At 37.0% G+C, this 25,837-nt stretch overlaps 1 protein-coding gene across 1 annotated transcript in view; it reads left to right on the top strand.

The window, feature by feature from the left end:
- The window catches only part of LOC100609532 (protein eyes shut homolog), a 2,075,858-nt gene that overhangs the window by 1,408,318 nt on the left and 641,703 nt on the right, over positions 1-25,837 (top strand). Inside the window, exon 31 of the mRNA XM_063813139.1 lies at positions 5,608-5,758. Coding sequence (XP_063669209.1) covers positions 5,608-5,758 — 151 coding nt within the window. The remainder of the gene's footprint in view (positions 1-5,607; positions 5,759-25,837) is intronic.

Genomic DNA, 25,837 nt, shown 5'->3' with positions numbered 1-25,837 from the left:
CATTGATCTATATCTCTGTTTTGGTACCAGTGCCATGCTGTTTTGGTTACTGTAGCCTTGTAGTATAGTTTGAAGTCAGGTAGCGTGATGCCTCCAGCTTTGTTCTTTTGGCTTCGGATTGACTTGGCGATGCAGGCTCTTTTTTGGTTCCATATGAATTTTAAAGCAGTTTTTTCCAATTCTGTGAAGAAAGTCATTGGTAGCTTGATGGGGATGGCAATGAATCTGTAAATTACCTGGGGCAGTATGGCCATTTTCACAATATTGATTCTTCCTACCCATGAGCATGGAATGTTCTTCCATTTGTTTCTGTCCTCTTTTATTTAATTGAGCAGTGGTTTGTAGTTCTCCTTGAAGAGGTCCTTCACATCCCTTGTAAGTTGGATTCCTAGGTATTTTGTTGTCTTTGAAGCAATTGTGAATGGGAGTTCACTCATGATTTGGCTCTCTGTTTGTCTGTTATTGGTGTATAAGAATGCTTGTGATTTTTGTACATTGATTTTGTATCCTGAGACTTTGCTGAAGTTGCTTATCAGCTTAAGGAGATTTTGGGCTGAGACAATGGGGTTTTCTAGATATACAATCTTGTCATCTGCAAACAGGGACAATTTGACTTCCTCTTTTCCTAAATGAATACCATTTATTTCCTTCTTCTGCCTAATTGCCCTGGCCAGAACTTCCAACACTATGTTGAATAGGAGTGGTGAGAGAGGGCATCCCTGTCTTGTGCCAGTTTTCAAAGGGAATGCTTCCAGTTTTTGCCCATTCAGTATGATATTGGCTGTGGTTTGTCATAGATAGCTCTTATTATTTTGAAATACATCCCATCAATACCTAATTTATTGAGAGTTTTTAGCATGAAGTGTTGTTGAATTTTGTCAAAGGCCTTTTCTGCATCTATTGAGATAATCATGTGGTTTTTGTCTTTGGCTCTGTTTATATGCTGGATTACATTTATTGATTTGCGTATGTTGAACCAGCTTTGCATCCCAGGGATGAAGCCCACTTGATCATGGTGGATAAGCTTTTGATGTGTTGCTGGATTCGTTTTGCCAGTATTTTATTGAGGATTTTTGCATCAATGTTCATCAAGGATATTGGTCTAAAATTCTCTTTTTTTGTTGTGTCTCTGCCTGGCTTTGGTATCAGAATGATGCTGGCCTTATAAAATGAGTTAAGTAGGATTCCCTCTTTTTCTATTGATTGGAATGGTTTCAGAAGGAATGGTACCAGTTCCTCCTTGTACCTCTGGTAGAATTCGGCTGTGAATCCATATGGTCCTGGACTCTTTTTGGTTGGTAAGCTATTGATTATTGCCACAATTTCAGATCCTGTTATTGGTCTATTCAGAGATTCAACTTCTTCCTGGTTTAGTCTTGGGAGAGTGTATGTGTCGAGGAATTTATCCGTTTCTTCTAGATTTTCTACTTTACTATTTGCGTAGAGGTGTTTGTAGTATTCTCTGATGGTAGTTTGTATTTCTGTGGGATTGGTGGTGATATCCCCTTTATCATTTTTTATTGCATCTATTTGATTCTTCTCTCTTTTTTTCTTTATTAGTCTTGCTAGCGGTCTATCAATTTTGTTGATCCTTTCAAAAATCCAGCTCCTGGATTCATTAATTTTTTGAAGGGTTTTTTGTGTCTCTATTTCCTTCAGTTCTGCTCTGATTTTAGTTATTTCTTGCCTTCTGCTAGCTTTTGAATGTGTTTGCTCTTGCTTTTCTAGTTCTTTTAATTGTGATGTTAGGGTGTCAATTTTGCATCTTTCCTCCTTTCTCTTGTGGGCATTTAGTGCTATAAATTTCCCTCTACACACTGCTTTGAATGCGTCCCAGAGATTCTGGTATGTTGTGTCTTTGTTCTCATTGGTTTCAAAGAACATCTTTATTTCTGCCTTCATTTCGTTATGTACCCAGTAGTCATTCATGAGCAGGTTGTCCAGTTTCCATGTAGATGAGCGGTTTTGAGTGAGTTTCTTAGTCCTGAGTTCTAGTTTGATTGCACTGTGGTCTGAGAGATAGTTTGTTATAATTTCTGTTCTTTTACATTTGCTGAGTAGAGCTTTACTTCCAAGTATGTGGTCAATTTTGGAATAGGTGTGGTGTGGTGCTGAAAAAAATGTATATTCTGTTGATTTGGGGTGGAGAGTTCTGTAGATGTCTATTAGGTCCGCTTGGTGCAGAGCTGAGTTCAATTCCTGGGTATCCTTGTTGACTTTCTGTCTCGTTGATCTGTCTAATGTTGACAGTGGGGTTTTAAAGTCTCCCATTATTAATGTGTGGGAGTCTAAGTCTCTTTGTAGGTCACTCAGGACTTGCTTTATGGATCTTGGTGCTCCTGTATTGGGTGCATATATATTTAGGATAGTTAGCTCTTCTTGTTGAATTGATCCCTTTACCATTATGTAATGGCGTTCTTTGTCTCTTTTGATGTTTGTTGGTTTAAAGTCTGTTTTATCAGAGACTAGGATTGCAACCCCTGCCTTTTTTTGTTTTCCATTTGCTTGGTAGATTTTCCTCCATCCTTTTATTTTGAGCCTATTTGTGTCTCTGCACATGAGATGGGTTTCCTGAATACAGCACACTGATGGGACTTGACTCTTTATCCAATTTGCCAGTCTTTGTCTTTTAATTGGAGCATTTAGTCCATTTACATTTAAAGTTAATATTGTTATGTGTGAATTTGATCCTGTCATTATGATGTTAGCTGGTTATTTTGCTCGTTAGTTGATGCAGTGTCTTCCTAGTCTTGATGGTCTTTACATTTTGGCATGATTTTGCAGCGGCTGGTACGGGTTGTTCCTTTCCATGTTTAGCGCTTCCTTCAGGAGCTCTTTTAGGGCAGGCCTGGTGGTGACAAAGTCTCTCAGCATTTGCTTGTCTGTAAAGTATTTTATTTCTCCTTCGCTTATGAAGCTTAGTTTGGCTGGATATGCAATTCTGGGTTGAAAATTCTTTTCTTTAAGAATGTTGAATATTGGCCCCCACTCTCTTCTGGCTTGTAGGGTTTCTGCCGAGAGATCCGCTGTTAGTCTGATGGGCTTCCCTTGGAGGGTAAACCGACCTTTCTCTCTGGCTGCCCTTAACATTTTTTCCTTCATTTCAACTTTGGTGAATCTGACAATTATGTGTCTTGGAGTTGCTCTTCTCGAGGAGTGTCTTTGTGGCGTTCTCTGTATTTCCTGAATCTGAACGTTGGCCTGCCTTGCTAGATTGGGGAAGTTCTCCTGGATAATATCCTGCAGAGTGTTTTCCAACTTGGTTCCATTCTCCCCATCACTTTCAGGTACACCAATCAGACATAGATTTGGTCTTTTCACATAGTCGCATATTTCTTGGAGGCTTTGCTCCTTTCTTTTTATTCTTTTTTCTCTAAACTTCCCTTCTCGCTTCATTTCATTCATTTCATCTTCCATCACTGATACCCTTTCTTTCAGTTGATCGCATCGGCTCCTGAGGCTTCTGCATTCTTCACGTAGTTCTCGAGCCTTGGTTTTCAGCTCCATCAGCTCCTTTAAGCACTTCTCTGTATTGGTTATTCTAGTTATACATTCTTCTAAATTTTTTTCAAAGTTTTCAACTTCTTCGCCTTTGGTTTGAATGTCCTCCCGTAGCTCAGAGTAATTTGATCGTCTGAAGCCTTCTTCTCTCAGCTCGTCAAAGTCATTCTGCATCCAGCTTTGTTCCGTTGCTGGTGAGGAACTGCGTTCCTTTGGAGGAGGAGAGGCGCTCTGCTTTTTAGAGTTTCCAGTTTTTCTGTTCTGTTTTTTCCCTATCTTTGTGGTTTTATCTACTTTTGGTCTTTGATGATGGTGAGGTACAGATGGGTTTTTGGTATGGATGTCCTTTCTGTTTGTTAGTTTTCCTTCTAACAGACAGGACCCTCAGCTGCAGGTCTGTTGGAATACCCTGCCCTGTGAGGTGTCAGTGTGCCCCTGCTGGGGGGTGCCTCCCAGTTAGGCTGCTCGGGGGTCAGGGGTGAGGGACCCACTTGAGGAGGCAGTCTGCCCGTTCTGAGATCTCCAGCTGCATGCTGGGAGAACCACTGCTCTCTTCAAAGCTGTCAGACAGGGACATTTAAGTCTGCAGAGGTTACTGCTGTCTTTTTGTTTGTCCGTGCCCTGCCCCCAGAGGTGGAGCCTACAGAGGCAGACCGGCCTCCTTGAGCTGTGATGGGCTCCACCCAGTTCGAGCTTCCTGGCTGCTTTGTTTACCTAATCAAGCCTGGGCAATGGCGGGCGCCCCTCCCCCAGCCTCGCTGCCGCCTTGCAGTTTGATCTCAGACTGCTGTGCTAGCAATCAGCGAGACTCCGTGGGCGTAGGACCCTCCGAGCCAGGTGCAGGATATAATCTCGTGATGTGCCGTTTTTTAAGCCCGTCGGAAAAGCGCAGTATTCGGGTGGGAGTGACCCGATTTTCCAGGTGCCATCCATCACCCCTTTCTTTGACTCGGAAAGGGAACTCCCTGATCCCTTGTGCTTCCCAAGTGAGGCAATGCCTCGTCCTGCTTCGGCTGGCGCACGGTGTGCGCACCCACTGACCTGCGCCCACTGTCTGGCACTCCCTAGTGAGATGAACCCGGTACCTCAGATGGAAATGGCAGAAATCACCCGTCTTCTGCGTCGCTCACGCTGGGAGCTGTAGACCGGAGCTGTTCCTATTCAGCCATCTTGGCTCCTCCCAAGAATGTGTACTATTATTTTGAAAAGGATTATGATAAAGCTTACTTGCTTGGTTAATAGATAAATTGAATAGTGCATCTACCAACTTTTTCTATAAGGGTTAGATAGTAAATCTTTTTGGGCTTTTGGGACTTAAAGTCTTGTTTCAATTATTCAATTCTGTTATGAAAAAACCCATAGACTATATGTAAAGAAACATATGGCCGTGTGCCAATTAAACTTTATTTACTTAGAGATGGCAGGCAAGATTTGCCCTAGGGTATAGTTTGCCAATCTCTGGATTAAACAATTAGTTAATCATATGGCTAGAGTAAATGACACATGCATATCTACATCTTAAAGTATTGACAAAGTATTTTGTCTTTTTCATCTTTCTAAAAGAATGGGCATATGGAAATTATTACTCTGATCTTCCTAATTAAGTTATATTTGATTTATTCATTTGTTAATTTTTCTGTGCTTTGCTTATTGGTATAATTTATATTTCTACAACTAATCACTGTCTGCAATATATCTGTTTTCCACCTAAGTATATATTGTACACTGTATGACTGCATTGAAATTTGATTCTTTTTAATATTTTTCACTCATACAGAAAATTTAATAATGTAAAAAGCTAAAATGGAATATTGTAATCCATCATTGTTTCAGTTACAATTGAGAAAGATCTGTTTATCAGGATTTATTTATTTCATTGGTTGATTGCTATAGTTTGTTGTTTTGTCAAACTGTAACTTTGTGTTTATGTACTTAAAGCATTAAGGATTCTAATTTATAACAGATTAATCTGCCTCTGGCTTTGTTTTATTGTGAAATAATCTATTTACTTAAATTATTCTTTTGATAATAGTTTAATTAATTTGTCAGATAAATGTTTATATGACTCATACTAAAGCCATACATTTCTTTCTTAAATGGTTACAGGCAAGAATTGGATCCATGTAAAGCTGAGCTGACTATTTTAGGGAGGAATACACAAATATGCGAATCTGTCAATCATGTACTCGGAAAACCCCTGCCAAAATCAGGATCTGTCTTCATTGGTGGATTTCCAGACCTTCATGGGAAAATCCAGGTATTTCTATAGATGTTTTAAAATATTAATTATGTCATCATATTGAAAAATGAAAAGAAAAACTTTAGAAATGTTTTCTGGCTAGTGGGGCCATCTGCATGGTTTCAAAAAAGTTTTTGAGTGACTCTACTAACATATATATTTGTATCTATCATACCAAAGTATAATAGAAGTTTACTGTTCTCGTTAAAAAATTGCTCCAATGTCAGTCTGTTTTTCCATCTTATGGCTATAGTATGTGTATTACATTTCTCAATACTATTTAGCATGTGTGATTTGTCCACTAAGATAGTGATTTTCACTGGATATTTCAAAGGATTCACTTAATAACACACCAAAAATATAGTTTGAGAAAAGGAATTGGAAGACCATCCCCAGTCTCTGTTTTGTATGAGATTACCAAAATGTGAGAACATTTATTACAGAGTTTTGCCCACATGCCAGCCCACTCTCTAAATTTCCATTTAGATAATTAGCTTATTGTCTTCATTATTAAGCTATATTTAAGAAAAATAGCTTGAAAGCTGACTTAAATGCTATTATTTGGTTCCATTTTATGTTGTTGCAGCAAATTGCTTTAAAAATTGAAGGTTGTTAAGTATACCAGTAGCTTATTACATTTATTAATCTTTTCCCTTATTATATTTACCATTGCATTTTACCTATTTGAACATACTATTTTTATATTATTGGAAATATAAAATGCTATTGTTTCACAGTCCCACAAATAATGCAAATTGATATACATACATCTACATACTGTAAATATCATGACTCCATAGTATACAAGATAAAATAAAACAAAAATAGACATAAAAACAAAATTGACGAGCATATTTGATGTGATACATATGCCTTTAAGGAAATAAGATAATTCTGTATCTGTAAGCACGCAGAGATTTAGATTCAGATTTACTCCATTAGCAGTATGTTTATTGATCATTAAACAGATATTTGTGACTTTTTCTATAACATTAATGTGCTTCATTGACTTTTTCGTAAATGAAACCATTCTAAAAATTCCATGATAGTAAAAAATATGTTTTGTTTTTTTTTTATACAACAAGGCAAGGACAGTTCCTGTCACATTGTTGGAGCTCAATGAACAGCTTTTAAATAGAGGCCTCAGTTAAAGAATGGATGAAACATAAATAAAACCTTTCATAATTTACATTTGTCCTCTTATTTCATAACTATATTTTTTCCCAAATAAAATATAAATTTTAATATAAAACTATATTTAATTGAGTATACATTAATTGAGTGTAATTTCTCAACTCAATTAGCTACCCCTGAATATAAATATAGCTGAGCATTTACTTTATTATAAATATAAACATGCAGAAGCAATATAGAAAAATAGAAAAAGATGTCTTCTGACCTCTCTGAAGAAGTAGAGGAGTTGTAATTAGAAATTTGAAGAAAGATCAAGTGTCTTCCTTGTAAATAATATGTAGGCTGTCATTGTAGACAGAGAAAATATTACATATACACAGGCTTAGGTAATGGAAAGGTCTGAGGGATGGGGAGGTGGAGTAGACATAATTTATCTTATTATGGAGACATGGGGTTTGATATGAAGTGAGCAGAAAGAAGACTTGATTTTGGATAGGTGAGTGGGAGCCAGAGAATAATTAATCCTATGTAAAATGCAAAATAGTATATATTTACATATTGCTGCCATATACATATACTATACATTACATACTTCTTAAATGGGGGAGCCATTTAAAAAGTTTGAGTACGAATTGTCATCATGCTATGTTCACTCTGATAGCAACCGAAGTGTACAACTGGAGGGGTTAGGACTACATCGTAAGAAATGGCAAAGTCAGGTTTATTCAGAATAATTAAACAAAAAAGGTATGTTGGCAATAAGGGTGGGAGAATAATTATGAATGCTATTGAACTTAAAAATAATTATTGGCAAAAAATATATAGAAAATTTGGAATTTTAATGACCAGGTTGGCTTATGTAACCATAGAATTTATAGTCCCATTCTCAAAATGGGGAATGAATCTAGGATTATTTATAGGGAAAACGGCAGGTTTATCATTGCATTTGAGTTGCTGATATGGTTTGGCTGTGTCCCTACCTAAATCTCACCTTGAGTTGTAATAATCTCCATGTGTCAAGGGTGGGGCCAGGTGGAGTTAATTGAATCATGAGGGTAGTTCTGTTCCCCATACTGTTCTCCTGGTAGTGAATAAGTCTCAGGAGATGTGATGGTTTTGTAAGTGGGGACTCCCCTGCACAAGCTCTTGCCTGATGCCATATAAGACGTGACTTTGCTCCACATTTGCCTTCCACTGTGATTGTGAGGCCTCACCAGCTGTGTGGAACTGTGAGTCAATTAAACCTCTTTCCTTTATCAATTACCCAGTCTCAAGTATGTCTTTATTAGCAGTGTGAGAACAGACTAATACAGTTGCTTTGGGGCAGAAATGATTTTCAAATATTTAACAACTGGCTTGCCATCACCACTAATCCATCAGTCCTTTGTGTGTGTTCCTGCTGAATATCATTCCTATTAGTGGAATGTTGTGAGGCACAAGTCATTTGAAATACGGGCCTTCGGTTCACAAAGATCATTAACATATGGCTGTGGGAGTCTGCACAGGAGATGGTGGAAGCCATAATAACTGATTGAATTGATTTTGAGGATTAAAATAAAAGAAGGCTGAGAATTGGGAATCAGCAATCAAGAACTAGGCTAAGAAAGAGGTAAATGCCAAATTAGTTAAGGAATAGAGAGGCTGGCCGTAGACAAAGGAAAAAAATGTCACAAGAACCAAAGATGGAAAAAGAAGCATCTGTTGAACACCAATGTTACAAAAGTTCACCCACCAGTTTCTGGAGAAAAATGTTAACAAAAATCAAATTGTAATATTCTGAGGAAGAATAAATGAACTGGAAGAAGCAACAGAGTGGTTTTAGGTTATTTTTCTAGAAGCTTGTTAATAAGTCAGAGAGGTTGTTATGTAGGGGAGGACAGAGTTTTGAAATTGCAGAAAGATGATGATAATAATTGACTATATTTCGAAAGACTTTTTCTCCTAAAACCTTGTCTGAAACATTGGCCTTTACTAAAGGATTATCTCACTAAAAAACTCGACATTCATCCTGTGATGTAAGGGAACTGGACATTTGTTATAATCAAATTTGGAGGAACATTCAGTATTTGGACCAATAAAGTTACCTTGAAATTAAAAAGGCAGCCAGCTAAGCAGGTTTTCCCTCCTTGTTAAATATGCTGTAGTTGAAAGATTTTATGTCAGCCCCTCATTGATTTTTTATTTTTTTATACTGTTACAGTGTCACAGTAACTATGTGTGTATGTGTGTGTGCTAGAATATGTATGTGAGACATACACTTATATTGCTATATACCAGATGACTGATACAAACTGTAAAATGTATCTAGATGATAATTCTTAAAGAGAACTCGTATGATGAATCAGAAAAAGAAAGATAGGAAATTCAGCCTTCTGAATATGTTTCTGGGCAATGCAACTCCTCTGAATATCTAAGTATCATGCAGGCTCTATCTAATCATTGTGTTCTGATTAAAAGCTGTTTAAGCACAGTAGGCTGTTAGTGCTCAGAAAATTAAAAACAACAGGTTTGTAATATAAAACACTAAGGAAAAGAACTATAGTTGATTCCTCGAGCCAAAAAGTGTTAAGTTACATTTATGCTCTCACCCCTAAGTTTCCAATAATGTCTTTCTGAACTGGCCAGAGCCCCTCCACATGATAAGAGTCCCTAATCCAATGTGTATGTGCTGACAGGTTGTTTAATGCTTCCTTTAACAAAATCACCCAGAGCTCAGTATGTGAGAAGAGAATGAAACAGACACTTTCAATTTTGTGCCTGGGGTGTGAAAAACTCTGCTTCCCCTGATGACCATAAATGATGATAACTTTCAAGGTCTGAGAGTAAATGCCTTCTCTCTGGTGGTAGAAAAACACTTTCCTTGTAGTGCTTTAATTGCTTACACTTTTCAGTGCATGGACTCTTGCTTTCGGGTCCAAGTTAGTTAAGGACACCAAATCTTAATTCCTAGTAAATGCAGATGCTACCAGCTATTCTCTTTGCTAAGTATGAGAGGAAATAAAATAATTATGGAAAGAAATAAATATTGTTAATCAATTAGATTTGTTTTTTATATATGCAGAAGTTGATATTATAAGTTCTAGAAAGATGCTACCTTTTTTTCAGATGCAAGTAAGTCACTAGGATTGAAAACACATGTGTGATTGCATGTACTATTATATTTGACTGGAATTTTTGAAGAATTAGTGACCGACTCCAAAAATCTAAACATTATCTTAATTTTCAAATTAGTTTATAATTTCAACACAGTAAAGAAGTTTAATAATTTAATTTTTTTTAATTTCTAGTGAATCCATTTGGAAATAGGGACACTGGTAAAGCAAATAAGTGTTATGCACTTCATGTATGTTCAAGACATTGACTTACAAAGTCAATAATTAGTTTGCTCCATTCACTTTTATAAAAAGGCCTGTCAATCATTAGCCATCAAAATCCTTTAGCCAAAATAAATTACTATTAAATGTCTAAAACATAAAAACAGGATTCTCTTTAAGGACTTGTGAGAGATTCCTGAAGAACAAATGAAGAAAGAAACCACTTCAGTTATCTGTAGAAAATTTGGGTTGCTTATATTACTTGTCCCAGCTTATCAAGTTAGAGACATTATATGTATCTAATGGCACCTCACTAAATGTGTTTATGATATTCTGTAAAAGGATGCGTGTCAACCTTTTTCAGCTCTTCAAAGACACTTGTCTAATGGACACAAAATAATTAGAAAAAATTAAAACACACCATTGAAGAAATCAAGAAAGGTAACAACATTCAACACTTTTGGGTTTTGTAAATTATAGGGATAAAAGTTAATCATTACCCTGTCCTCATTTTCTGTCCAACAATGTGTAAAAAGAGAATCACTGCACAACAAATATAAGTCTCTTAAATAGCCATTTATGGGGGTCCACTTACTGGTGAAAATAAACCCAAACCTCTGATAAACATAAGCAAAGTAATAGAGACATCAAGGTTTCACTGCCATGTTTTATGACCCATTGCTCCTTCTAGAAGTTATGTGGTAAATGATTCATTCATTCACCCATCTGCTTATTCCGCTGGACTACCATTTGGACTTGGGCATCTGGTGTCTATTCTGCTGAGGGCACTGAATCACAAGTCAAGACATTATCAGATGCAGACTCATCCAATAAGAATTATTTCCCCTTCCTTGCACGTATAAGAATCACTCTCAATTTACAATTTATTCCTACATGAGGACCCACCTTCTTTTTTGTTTGTTTGTTTGTTTTGAGACAGGTTCTCACTTTTGCCACCCAGGCTGAAGTGCACTGGTGCAATCTCGGCTCACTGCAGCCTCGACCTCCTGGGCTCAAACAATCTTCCCACCTCAGCCCCCCTAGTAGCTGGGACTACAGGCATGTACCACCATACCCTGCTATTTGAATTTAATTTAATTTTTATTTTTTGTAGATATGGGGTTTCTCTATGTTTCCCAGGCTTGTCTCAAACTCCTGAGCTCAAGTGATCCGTCCACCTCAGCCTCCCAAATAGCTAGGATTACAAGCATGAGCCACCGTGCCCAGGCAGGCCTTGCCTTTCTTAGTGAGACAATAATACACCATGGATTGGACTCCACTCCCTGGAGCAGCAGAAACTGGCTCCTACCCAACAGAAGGAAACCTCTTTTCCCACCACTCCACTTTTTCCCACCCACCACTCTTCCCATTCTTTACTCTGAGGCATCTTTTTTCCAGCTCTGCATCTATGTATTCCTGCCCTTATAAAACTCTTGAGTGCCAATAGTCCGGAAAGGCCTGTCCCTGGATCTGTCTCCACTCAAGATTCTCTCTTAATCTGTGTGTTTTCAACATCCTTCGGACCTCTGTTTGATCTCTCCATTTGTGTGTGCTTCTAGTTTGAAACGGTCTCCATTCATTTAATCATAGTTTCTTCTATTCAAGCACTCTCTGGTTTAGATGTACCACTGTATTTATATCATCCTAATTATTTAATCTAATTAGAAAATGCAGAAATAAACTGTTCACTTGCACATGTAAACCTATGAAGATGTGAGAGGGAGATGTCAAGCATCAGCCTCAGACTTCTGGATTAAGCAACTAAATGGAGGTGAGGGTCATCATTAAGATGGGGAAGATTGAGAAGAAAATATTTAGGGGAGAATAACAAGATAATTAGTTTGGACACTTTTAAGTTTGAGGTGTTTCTGAGGCTTGTAGGGAAGGTTACCAAGTTAACACTTACATTCATGATTCAGGAAGTTCTCAGGCTATAGTATTTAAATACGTGAGGCCAGATGACATAACCTCAGGAGAGAGTGAAGAGAATGAGATAGGAAGGTCCAGAACAAAGTCCTGAGGAAATCTGACATTTAATAAGAAAGTAATTCAATATCAGGCAGAAAAACAGGCAGAGGGGCAAGGGCACAGCCGAGAAAATGTATTATCATTAAAGCCAGAAGAACAAAGTTTTGAGAAGGAGGGGCTGTTCAATCTTGCTGCAGTGATAGCAAGAATAAGGGCTAAAACTGAAACGAAAAATGAAAAAACAAAATAGAATAAGGGCTGAAAGACATCCACTGGATTCTTTGATATGGATATTATTAATACACTTATAAAAGAAATGACCACCTCTATTAAAGCCCATGATGATGAGTAAAGGAACACCATCTGTATTCTTTTAAGAACTAATGCTTTGCCCTGACAAAAGGGGGATATTTTAGATGAATTTGCTTACTTAACTGATAAGTATGTAAATTGCAACTGCAGGGAAAAGTTTAATACATATATAGTTTTTCTAAATCTGCATTAAAAAGCCATCTGGCATCACTTAAAAAGTTGAAGATGTACATATCCAATACACCAAAATTTTCCTGTTTAGGTGAAATTCTTTGATGTATATATAAGGAGACATGGTACTGGAATGTTCATAACAAAAGTCTTTATAATATAAAAAGTAAAAACAACAATAACGTCCACTTACAGTAGTATGTATACTGTATATACCAAAAAACATATGCAGTAGTGAAAATCAGTGATTCTCACCTGTACACATCAACATGAATACATCTCAAAAAAATAACATGGAAGAGAAAAAAAGAAAGTCATAAACAAATATCCCCATTATATAAATTTCCCAAATAGGAGAACTTAAACAATATGTAATCTCTGATATATTTCTGTGTGTATGTGTGTGTGTGCATATATATGTTTGGTAGATGATAAAGAAATAAAGGACTAGAAAACTTAGAAATCAGTACAGGGATAACCACGTAAGAACGGAGAAGAGATCAAAGAGTAGTTTTTAAGGCTCAAAGCAGGTATCACCATTGCTCATAATGCCTTATACTAACTAGGTAGAGTTAGTATAAAGAATGTTAGTATAAAGAACGTTAGTATAAAGAAAGTTAGTAAAAAGAACATGCATGTTCATTTTATCACTAGTCTTTAAAGTACTCATATCCTCATATCCATTATATATTGGTATGCATATACACCTGTGGGTATTATACATGTAATATCTGTGTTGTAATCTTTTTTTTTTTTTTTTTTTTTTCTGAGATGGAGTCTTGCTCTGTTACCCAGGCTGGAGTGCAGTGGCACGATTTCTCGGCTCACTGCAACCTCCGCCTCCTGGGTTCAAGCAATTCTCCTGCCTCAGCCTCCTGAGTGGCTGGGATTACAGGCACCCACCACCACTCCTGGCTGATTTTTGTATTTTTAGTAGAGATGGGTTTCGCCATATTTGCAAGGCTCGTCTCGAACTCCTGACTTCATGATCCACCTGCCTTGGACTCCCAAAGTGCTGGGATTATAGGCGTGAGCCACCCTGCTCGGCCATAATCTTTATTTTTTAAAGTGCCTGTATTATAACAATCAGTGCTAAAATTATTTGGTGTATAGCAATTTAATTTTACCAGATTCATACCAATAATTACATTAAGTTAAATAGTCTAACTTCAATTTTATGACTTTGTGGACTTGTTTCTATTTAGCTTGTCAAATTGTTTTGGTTTTATAATTTTGTGAGGCAATAAATATGAGGAAATTGTATCTAAGTTTATATTTCACATAAAGTGTATAAAATAGTAATATTTTACTAAAATTAGTAGTAAGGGAATACTGAAGATTTCTGAAACTTATTTTTCTGTGAAAAATGTCCGTACATCACTCAGCTTTGAGCAATATCAGTACTGAGTTTGAAAAGTGATGAAGCTATAAATGAAAAGAAACCAGATAGAGGGCCAAGTAGTTTCCTACAGCTATTATACATGAGGTGATTATTGAAATCCCAAACACAAATTAACACATTTACATTTGTTTGTACAAGTTGTTGTTTCAAGCATATAGTTATTAAGCATGCTTCATAGCCTTTTGGTACTCAAGCCAAAATCTTTACCCTCAGAGAGAATGATGTCTATAATGTAATGCTCTGTAACTCTGCCTGGAATAAAAAAAAAAATTGAAGTTGCAAATCAGCAAATATTGCTACATGGGGGAAAATCTATATTTTAATAAATTTATATTCTTTTCCCAGACACAATTTGAGTTGATAGAAAAAATACCAGGCTTGAAACAAGGACACCTGATTTTTAGTCATGCCTCTGCCAAAAAATAATGAGTTTTGTGACATTGTTAACCGTTACTTGAAATCTCTTTCCCCTAAGCTACTCTTCCATAAATGATGAAGTTGGACTATGTTATTTTTTTAAGTTCATTCCAGTTCACGATGATTCTATGCATATATATGTAGGCATATGTACATATATATGTCACATACCATTTCCTCAGCATATAAATTGCACAGACATTCTTTGTATTAAGATATTATCTCAGTCACAAATTCTATTGTGTTCCGCTCACCTAAGATCACCTCACTTTCATGTGATATCCCTGAGGACACTTCTTGAGAGACTCCCATCTGGTGTTCCTTCTGTTCTGCTTAAATTTTCATTTAATTCTAAAAGATCTCAATGGCTTTTCATTTTAAAACTAACAAAAACAAATCAACAAAACCATATAATAACACATCTCAGGTCTATAGTTTAAACTACGAAATAAATTTACAGAAGAAAATAGAGACAAATGAATATATATTCACTTTTTTCTATGTTAATAGATTTATCAAATCAAAGTCCATCAATATTCCCTTGCAAGTGGTTAGGGAAAAATGGGTAAAGTAAAACAAGAAGTAATCTGGTTTATATTAGTTAGGGAATTCTAGTAATATAGATCACAATTTAAAAACCCTGTTTAATTTTGCAGTGTGGTCTATGTAACTCAACAGCAAGTAAAATAAAATCAATTTTTGGCTTAAGTGCTTTGGGGCTATTAATTTGGGAGATAGTTTTCTAGTGAAATTTAAGGACTTAAGGCTAATTTAGCTAAAGGCTATAGAACAGAAACCCCAGGTGAATGATCTTACATAAGAAAATCATAATGTAAAATTTAAGGAGGGTGAGAACTGAAAAAAATATGTGAAGCATGAATTTAGAGAATTTTCAGCATAATCCGTAAAGATAAAAATAAAGTACTTTGTAAAGTCAATTGTAAAATATTACATTGCTTTATCAGTAACTACACTGCTCCTTCGAAGACAGAAACTGAACAGTATCTAGTTACAGGGCATGATATGACAAAACTAGCTTTCTGATAATTAAAAACCAATCCTCTTAGTGCTAAGACTTTGTCAACTTAAGGTTTTTGAGATATACTCCATTTTCTCCATGACATGCAATAGTGCTTTCTTATGAAGCCAGTAATATCACTACAAGTGCTAATTCAAAAGGGCCAGTAGAGATGTGGGATTAAGAATTGTAGGTCTGGAGTTGGATTCCTAGCTCCCTCAATTCATTGCCATGGTGCCTTGGACAAGCCATTTATGCTTGCTTGGGCTTTTTCTTTACCTGCAAAATAGAGACTCTACCTTCTTAAGGTTTAAGGAACAATGATTAAGATATTGCACATTAAACACTTAATAACTGTTATCCTTTACTATTATTTTAAGTTTCCCCCCAGCATTGATATTTCATTCTACTATGTGCTAATCAAACATAAAACAATAATTTTGAAGTTATTTCTAGTCCTATATACTCCATTCTGGAAATGAAAGTTTAGAAATTGACTGTGATGCATAAATAGAAGCTCATGTTATGAAGCGTTTGATCCTAGTTCATATGCTAATATTAATAATTTTTTAAATATTTAGTTTAAAAATAATTATCATTTTGGTTTTCTAAAATACTCGCCATGTTTTATTTTTATATTACTTAGAAAAACAGATTAATGAATATTCAGCCTGCTGGTATTTAAGACAGTGTAACTTGTCTACCCTTCTAGAATAAGAAAACAAAAATTATTTTCATACTTCCATGAAATCTTGTTCTTCACTGTCACTGATGTTGTCTGCTAACCGTTCCTCAGGCTTTGACACTATATCCATTAATCTTTATTATTAAAGGGAGGAAACATATCATGCATACAACATTAAAGGACATTCATGCACTCATTCAACAAGTAAGCAAGCATTCTGGAGCATGTAGCTTTTTTTGTTTGTTTGTTTGTTTGGCTAGGGTCAGCTGTAAGTTCATTACAAATATTAGCTCATTTAATCCTTACAACAACCCAGTAGATGCGTACTTACCCATATTTTACAGCTGAGGAAATTGAAGCACAGCAATAACAAGTAATTTGTTCAAGCTTATACAACTAGGCAGTGATGGTATGAGGATTTGAACCCAGTCAGCATAGCTCCAGGATCTACTTTATTGTAAATCTCGCTTGCTTTGCTTATTAGACCACAATGGAGAGATCGGGTCTGATGTTTCAGCCATGTAAGATCATTTTGGAAGATCATTTGTTCATTAAAAAAAAAACCAAAAACACAACTTTACAAAATGCCTTTATAAAATTATTGTCCTTCTAATAGTAGTTAATAGTTATTAAGCACATTCCCTTTGGTAAATACTCTTATAATTACTTCACATTTACTATCTCAATGTTTTAAGTAACTCTTTGCAGTAAGTAATATTAGTATCTCCATTTCACAGATAAGGGAATTGAGGCACAGAGAGGCTGAATGGCCTGACTTTAGTTACACAGTCATTGAATACAAGGGCCAAAATTCAAACCCACACTTTTAAAACCTACGCTATACTGCCTCACTACAAATAACAAAGTCAAACACCTTTTACCCAAACCATTGTTTTGGGTCTATTTTGAGTGACTTTTAATGCAATGTCTGTTTTAAACAAAGTTTTAAAAGCATTTAGTATTATAACAAATTTAAAAATCCTAATATGTTTCTTTGGATTCACTATCTATGGATGCTCCTTTTGACTCAGTTCATATTCTGAAAAAGATCTTAATTCATTAGTATGCTTTTTTTCAATGAGATAAGAGCCGACAAAAATAAATGAGAAATTCATTCATTTATTAATCCAACAAATGTATCTATCTATCTATCTATCTATCTATCTATCTATCTATCTATTCATCCAGCTAGAGAGTATCCACTATGTGCCAGGGATTATTCTGTGTTGGGGATTCACTGGTGAATAATCTCCATCTTCCTGGATCTTATGCATTAATGAAAATATTCACAAAGCCTTTCTCTGCCTTCTCAGGGTCAGTGTTTTAAGGTGAGATAGTGGTGTAGTCAAGGATATCAGCCAGGTTTCTGTTCTGGGCTGATTATGTAGCTGAGGAAACCTATCCTGAGATAGAAAATATAGGAAAGGAAGCAAGTCAGTGAGAAAAGATGATAAATTCACTTTTAAAAAAATAAATTTTATTATGTATATTGGAGGCTTGTTGTAAGCCTCAAATGACGAATCTGCTTTTGTACCAATTAGTCTAAAGCGCCTATGGGAAAATCAGGTTGAGATTTCCCTGAGACAATGACTTCATCCCAGAGGCGATGTCTGATAGGTTAACTGTAGGGGAAGCAATGAAAGGGAATGCCATTACCCTAGAGAGAGTGCAGAATTCTAAAGCCACCTCTCAGAAAACAAAATACCTCAGGCCCCTCACATACCTTATACAAATTGTTGGAATTCTCAGTATGCATGGAGCAGGGAAGTTTCTAAGATATTATGTCACCGACTTATTTCAGATTCTTCAGCCTCCTTTTATTCCAGTTTGCTAACACTAATTTTTCCCCAGTCCTTCATTTTCCTGGGTATTTATCCTCAGGGTTGTAGTTCCATGTAGTTGTCCCCAGACCCCATTTTGTCTGTATCTTTGGTGTGAGTTCTTGTCTCTACCTAGAAGACCATCTCTAATTGCCCCCAGGAAGCTCCTGTTGTCGTGTCCTCCAATTCCTCAAGGAAGGTTTCCCTGACAATGAAGTCTGAGTTAACTTCCCCTAAACAGGATTCCACAGAAACCTGTAGATTTGTGTCTATTCTAGCAAATATTATCTTATTTTTACTGCAATCATCACTTTGTCTTCTGTCCTTTTCCACTATGGTACTTACTCTTTGAAATGATAGATCTTTCTTGTTTTGCTTTTTAATCTCCATGGTTTATATCTGCCTCTAGAAGGACTCACAATTTTTTATTGAATAGCAGGATATTGAATATAATTTTATTTTTGGTTTGTATTAATTTCAATGGAATAAAATTTAGCCTGCATTAGGCTCGCTGGTAAAAATGAAAGAAAACACAATTGTTGACAAAAGGATACTCTTGCATTGATTTGGTATAATTTCTGTTGTTTGAGATTGTGTATTATAGAGCCTTATACAAAATGTATCATTTTTTAAACTTTCAAATTTATCTTTGCTTTTGTCTGTCTCCTTTCCTTTGTCCTTCTCTAAAAAACCTATTAATACAAAGTGGAGAAAATAATCTACAATAATCAAACCTCTTCTTTACTCCTCATTCTTACTACCATTGGCCAGAATTCCCTCTTTTTACAAACTGTCTTGAGTCAATTTGGCTCTTCAGCTGTCTTCAGGTTTTTTAAGCACCTGAAGACTCTGGTAGGTAGACAGTATCTGCCATTTCTCCTACCCCACACCCTCACCTGCATGTGGTATATTACAAAGAAAGCAAGCCTAGGTTAAATTCTGTCCAACATGCAAACATATATTAGCCGAGAGGCATAAAATAGTTATTACCACCCTTTCATTTAGTCTGGAAAAATCTCACACTGTCCTTAAGCTCTTTAACTCATGTTTTCAATGAAGAGTTAATTTTGAGGCTAACATATGACATTCTGATGGCAGCAATAGCAAATCAGCATTGCGATATAGTCAAGTGACAGCTTCTGTCAAGTGGATGAAAAAAATGACAAATGAGGCTGCATACCAAAAGTCATTCTTTGCTTGCCATACATATTCTTATACTTAATTGGAAAATCTTTCTAAATGACCACAGGATTGGAAAATACTTATTCATATACTAATTAACAAAATATATTTTGTATTTTCATAAGGACATCTGAAGTATTAAGTAACCAATTTTTAAGTGTTAATTTCTGATTAAGATATTTATTTATTGCTTTGTAATGAACTAACTCCAAAACCTTAGTACTTAAAAATAACAGATATAACTTATTTCCTCACAGTTCTGCAATTTTGCTAAGAGTCAGTGAAGAGAACTCTTTTTTTGCTCCACTTGGAATCTTTTAGGAATGAAATGTCCAAAATGACCTTTTCATTTACGTGTCTCAGCAAAGACAGTTGGAAAAGAAGACTGACTAGACTGCCGGCTCTCTCCCTCTCCCTCTCTCTGTCTCTCTCATTCTCTCCATAGTACCTTTCTGTATGCTTAGCTGGGACTACTTTACCATTTGGCAGCTTCAGGGTACTAGATTTCTCCCAAACATAAAAGCATAAGCTAAGATGGGAGACGAGCAGCAGCTCTTGTATGCCACTCTCACGTAGAGGAAACAAAAGGGCCAGTGAACAATTGCCCTGTAAGGCTGATCATCTGAGAAACTAGTTGGGATCAATTAAAGCAGAAGGGGAACACAAGAAGCAGAGAAGAGCAAAGCTGGGCACCCGCCTATCTGGCCTCAGCATGGAGCTAGGAAAACCTCTCCAACATGGGAAAGGGTGAATAAGTGAGAGTGCCCAGGGGCATTCATGCTCTCCACAGGGACCTGTGCAAGACTGGGATAGGGAGAATCCCCCTGCTCCCCTGCACCCACCCCACACCCACCGGACTTCTAGACTGAAGCAGAGAACCACTTGGATGTTATGCAGAGGTAATTCTCAAGTCCAAAAGGACTTCTACAAGCCTTGGGCCACAAAGCCTGCCAGCACTGGTGCCATAGACCCAATAGAGGCCATAGTTGTGGTGCCTCGTATTAGACTGCTCCAACCCCCAGGCCCTAACCCCCACACCACTCATCCCCCACCCCCCACACCTCCAACCTCCCATACCCCCCGCCAACCTTACCAAAGGGAATTTGGCACCAGCTTTCAGCCCAGAGGTCTCCCTTCACCCTGAACTGGGCCAGCCACTTTACCTGCCCCGCCACTAGTAGCCAGGTAGGCAATGCTTGCTAGAGTTTCCAGCCAAGTGGTCCTGCTTCTGTGTGAACTCAACTGGAGAGTACAGCTAGAAGCACCTGGCAGGGCAGGCATCCCCACACACCCCAGCTGCTGATAGCCAGGCAGGTAATGCCTATTAGCTCTTCTGACCCTGTGGTCCTGCTTCTGTAAAACTCAGCTGGAGAGCACATCTTCTATTGTCCCAGGAAACATGGAAAGCAGGGTGCATGACCCACCCACCTCCACTGATAGCCAGGTGGGAAAAGCCTTCTAGAGCTTCTGGTCCAACGGTCCTGCTTCTATGGGAACTTAGCTGGCAGGGCATAGACTTCTTTTGTCCCTGGAGGAACCCAGATGCTCTACCCACCCCTCCTGCTGATAGCCAGGTGAGCCATACCTGCTAGAGCTTCTGGCTCAGCAGTCCTACTTCTTCCTGAATTTGCCAAGGGACACAGCTTCCTGTTGCCCTGGAAACACCCGGATGGCAGGGCAGGCAACTCCACCCACACCAACCTCTCCTTGCTAGACAGGCTACACCCACTAGAGCTTCCAACCCAGTGGTCCCAATTCAACCTAAACTCCGCATGCAGGCACAATCCTCTGTTTCACATGAAGCACACAGACAGCAGTTTAGGGCCAACCTGACAATACAGCTTGTCTGCCAACAGCAGCCCCTGCCTGAAGGAGACTTGTGGGCCAGAACAAAAGAAATGTGGGCATGGAGACAGTAATCAGAGAGGGCTCCTCCAAGACCCAGGAGTGGACTAGAAGTGAAGCCATTCAACCAAACACACCTATACCATAATCAACCCCTCAAAGAAGAAAACAACAACAACAATAAAATCCATCCAAAGGACAGCAACTTCAAAGATTGAAAGAACATAATCCACACAAATAAGGAAAAAACAGCACAATAACTCTGGAAACTCAAAAAGCCAGAGTGTCTTCTTACCTCCAAACAACCACAATAGCTCCCTAGCAATGGTTCTCAACCAAGCTAAAATGGCTGAAATGTCAGAAATATAATTAAGAATATGGATAGGAATAAAGATTATCAACATACAGGAGAGAGTCAAAACCCAATCAAATCTAAGGATTACAATAAAACAATACAGGAGCTGGTAGACAAAATGGCCATTATAAGAAAGAGCCAACTGATCTTATGGAGAAGAAAAACACACTAGAAAAATTTCATAATGCAATCACAAGTATTAACAGCAGAATTGACCAAACTTTAACAGCAGAATTGACCAAACTGAGGAAACAATCTCAGAGTTTAAATACTGGCTCTCCAAAATAAATTAGTCAGACAAAAATAAAGGAAAAACAATAAAGAATGAACAAAATCTCTGAAAAATATGGGATTATGTAAAGAGACCAAATCTGTAACTCATTTGTGTCCCTGAAAAAGAGGGTTAAAAGCCAAGCAACTTGGAAATCACATTTCAGGATATCATCCATGAAAATTTCCCCAACCTTACTAGAGAGGTCAACATTGAAATCAAAATGCAGAGAAACCCTGCAAAATACTACACCATCCCCAAGAAGACCACCCCCAAGACACAGAGTCATCAGACTCTCCAATGTGGAGATGAAAGAAAAAATGTTAAAGGCAGCTAGAGAGTAGGGGCAGGTTACCCACAGAGGATACCCTGTCAGGCTAACAGCAGACTTGTCAGCAGAAACCCTACAAATCAGAAGAGATTGGGGGCATATATTCAGCATTCTTAAAGAAAATAATTTTCAACCAAGGATTTCATATTCAGCCAAACTAAGCTTCGTAAGCAAAGGAGAAATAAGACCCTTTTCAGCCAATCAAATGCTGAGAGAATTTTTTACCACCAGACCTACCTTACAAAAAGTCCTGAAGGGAGGGCTAAATATGGAAAGGAAAGACCATTCCTGGCCACTACAAAAAAAAAAAAATACAAAACACAAGTACACAGACCAGTGATGCTATAAAGCAGCCACACAAACAAGTCTGCATAATCAGCTAACAACATGATGACAAGATCAAATCTGCACATGTCAATACATGTTCACTTGAAAGTGAACAGTCTAAATGCTTCAATTAAAAGGCACAGAGTGGCAGGTTAGAAAAAGAAGCAAAACCCAATGTTATTCTGTCTTCAGGAGACCAATCTCACATGCAGTGACGCCCATAGGCTCAAATAAAAGGGATGGAGAAAAACCTACCATGCAAATGGAAAACAAAAAGGCAAGGGGTGCTCTTTTAATTTTAGACAACACAGATTTTAAACCAACAAGGATTTTTAAAAAAAGACAAAGAAGGGCATTTACGTAATGGTAAAGGTCTAATTCAACTAGAAGACCTAACTGTCCTAAAAAAAATATGCACCCAACACAGGAGCATTCAGATTCATAGATCAAGCTCTTAGAGACCTAAAAAGAGACTTAGATGACCACACAATAATAGTGGAAGACTTGAACACCCCATTGACAGTATTAGACAGATCATCAAGGCAGAAAATTAACAAAGATATTTGGGATCTCAATTCAACTTGACCAAATAGACCTAATAAACATACTATAGGACTCTCCTCCTAATACCAACAGAATATGCCTTCTTCTGATCCACACATGCCACATACTCTAAAATTACCCACACAATCAGGCATAAAACAATTCTCAATTAATTTCTAAAAACCCAAAATTGTTCCAACCATGCTCTCAGAATATGGCACAATAAAAATAGAAACCAATGCAAAAAAAAAAAAAAAAACCAACCATAAAATTACATAGAAATCAAACAACCTGCTCCTGAATGACTTCTGGGTAAACAAAAAAAATAAGTCAGAAATTAAGAAATTCTTTGAAACTAATGGAAAAACAATACAACATTCCAGAATCTCTGGGATATAGCCAAAGCAGTGTTCCAAGGGAAACTTATAGCAGTAAACATTTACATCCAAAAGTTAGGAAGATCTCAAACAAACAACCTAACATCACAATTAGAGGAACTAGAAAAACAAGAGCAAACCAACCCCAAGGCTAGCAGAAGACAAGAAATAACCCAAATCATAGCTAAATTGAAGGAAAGTAAGATGCAAAAAACCATAAAGGATCAATGAATTTAGGAGCTTGCTCTTTGAAAGAATTAATATGATAGATAGACTGCTAGCTAGACTAATGAAGAAAAACAGAAGATCCAAATAAACGCAATCAGAAATGACAAAGGGGACATTGCCACTGAACCCACAGAAATACAAAAAACCGTCAGAGACTATTATGAACACTTCTATGCATGTGAGCTACACAACATAGTAGAAATGGAAAAATTCCTGGAAACATACAACCACACAAGATTGAACCGAGAAGAGATTGAATCCCTGAACAGACCAATAACAAGTTCCAAAATTGAATCATTAATAAAAATCCTACAAACTAGATATAACCCAGGACCAGATGAATTTACAGCCAAATTCTACCAGATGTATAAGGAAGAGCTGGTACTATTAATACTGAAACTATTCCAAAAAAATGAGGAGGGGGGATTTCTCCCTAAGTCATTCTGTGAGGCCAAAATCATCTTGATGCCAAAACCTGGAAGAGACACAATAAAAAAATAAAACTTTGGCCAATATCCTTAAAGAACATAGATGCAAAAATTCTAAACAAAACACTAGCAAACCAAATTCAGCAGCACATCAAAAAGCTAATCCACCATGATCAAGTAGGCTCTGTCCCTGGAATGCAAGTTTGGTTTAGCATACACAAATCAATAAATGTGATTCACCACATAAACAGAATTAAAAATAACCACATGGACATCACAATAGATAATGAAAAGGTTTTCAATAAAATCCACATCCCTTCATGTTAAAAACCCTCAACAAACTAGGCATTTGAAGGACAATACTTCAAAATAATAAGAGCCATCTATGACAAATACATAGTCAGTATCATACTGAATGGGCTAAAGCTGGAAATAATCCCCTTGAAAACTGGCACAAGACAAGGATGCCCTCTCTCACCACTCCTATTCAGTAGTACTGGAATTCCTAGCCAAAGCAATTACGCAAGAGAAAGAAATAAAACACATCCAAATAGGAAGAGAGGAAGTCAAACTATCCCTGTTTGCAGACAATATGATTCTATACCAAGAAAACTCCATAGTCTCTGCCCCAAAGCTCCATGACCTTATAAACAACTTTGGCAAAGTGTTAGGATATAAAATCAATGTACAAAAATCAGTAGCAGTCCTATACAACAACAATATCCAAGGTGAAATCCAAATCAAGAATGCAATCCCATTCACAATAGCCACAAAAAGAATAAAATACCTAGGAATACAGCTCTACAATAGAGCTTTAGGGCAAAGACTATGGGATTTTCTTGGTATAGAATCCTATTGTCTGCAAACAGGGATATCGTGGCTATTTTATTTGTGGCTGTTTTGATCAATGTTCTGTAATTTTCAGTGTAGAGGTGAAAGACTTCTAAATGAGAATTATAAATCATTGCTCAAAGAAACCAAGGATGACAGAAACAAATGAAAACACATTCCATGCTCACAGATGGGAAGAATCAATATTGTGAAAGTGGTCATACTGCCTAAAGTAATTCACAAATTAAATGCTATTCCCACTCAACTACCAGTGACATTCTTCAAAGAATTAGAAAAAACTTTTAAAATTCATGTGGAACTAAAAAAGAGCCTGAATAGCCAAGGCAATGCTAAGCAAAAGACCAAAGCTGAAGTGATCACATTACCAGACTATACTACAAGGCTACAATAACCAAAACAAGATGGCAGTGGTATAAAAATAGACACATAGAACAATGGAACAAAATCGAGAGCCCAGAAATAATGCTGTACACCTATAACTATCTGATTGACAAAACTGACATAAACAAGTAATAGGGAAAGGACTCCCTATTTGATAAATGGTGCTGGAATAACTATTTGACAAATGGTTCTGGAATAGCCATAGGCAGAAGATTGGAACTAGACCCTTTCCTTATACCATATACAAAAATTAACTCAAGGTGGTTAAAAGACTTAAGTGTAACCCTCAAACTATAAAATCCCTGGAAGATAACCTAGGAAATACCATTCTCAACATAGGACCTGGTAAGGATTTCATGATGCAAACAATAAGAGCAATTGCATCAAAAACAAAAGCTGACAAATGGGACCTAATTAAGCTAAAGAGCTCCTGCACAGCAAAGGAAATATCAACAAAGTAAACCAACAAACTACAGAATGAGGGAAAATATTTGAAAACTATGCATACAGCAAAGGTCTAGTATCCAGAATCTATAAGAAATTTGAACAAATTTACAAGCAAAAACAACCCCATTTAAAAATGGGCAAAGGACATGAACAAACAGTTTTCAAAAGAAGACACACATGTGGGCAACAAACATATGAAAAATGCTCAAAATCACTAATATTAGAGAAATGCAAATCAAAACCACAATGAGATGCAGTCTCACACCAGTCAGAATGGCTATTATTAAAA

This window comes from Pan troglodytes, chromosome 5 (genome assembly GCF_028858775.2).
Source record: "Pan troglodytes isolate AG18354 chromosome 5, NHGRI_mPanTro3-v2.0_pri, whole genome shotgun sequence".
In the NCBI taxonomy this organism is placed as follows: Eukaryota; Metazoa; Chordata; class Mammalia; order Primates; family Hominidae; genus Pan; species Pan troglodytes.
Note: the sequence above shows the minus strand (reverse complement) of the source record. Positions and strands in the feature narration are given on the sequence as shown.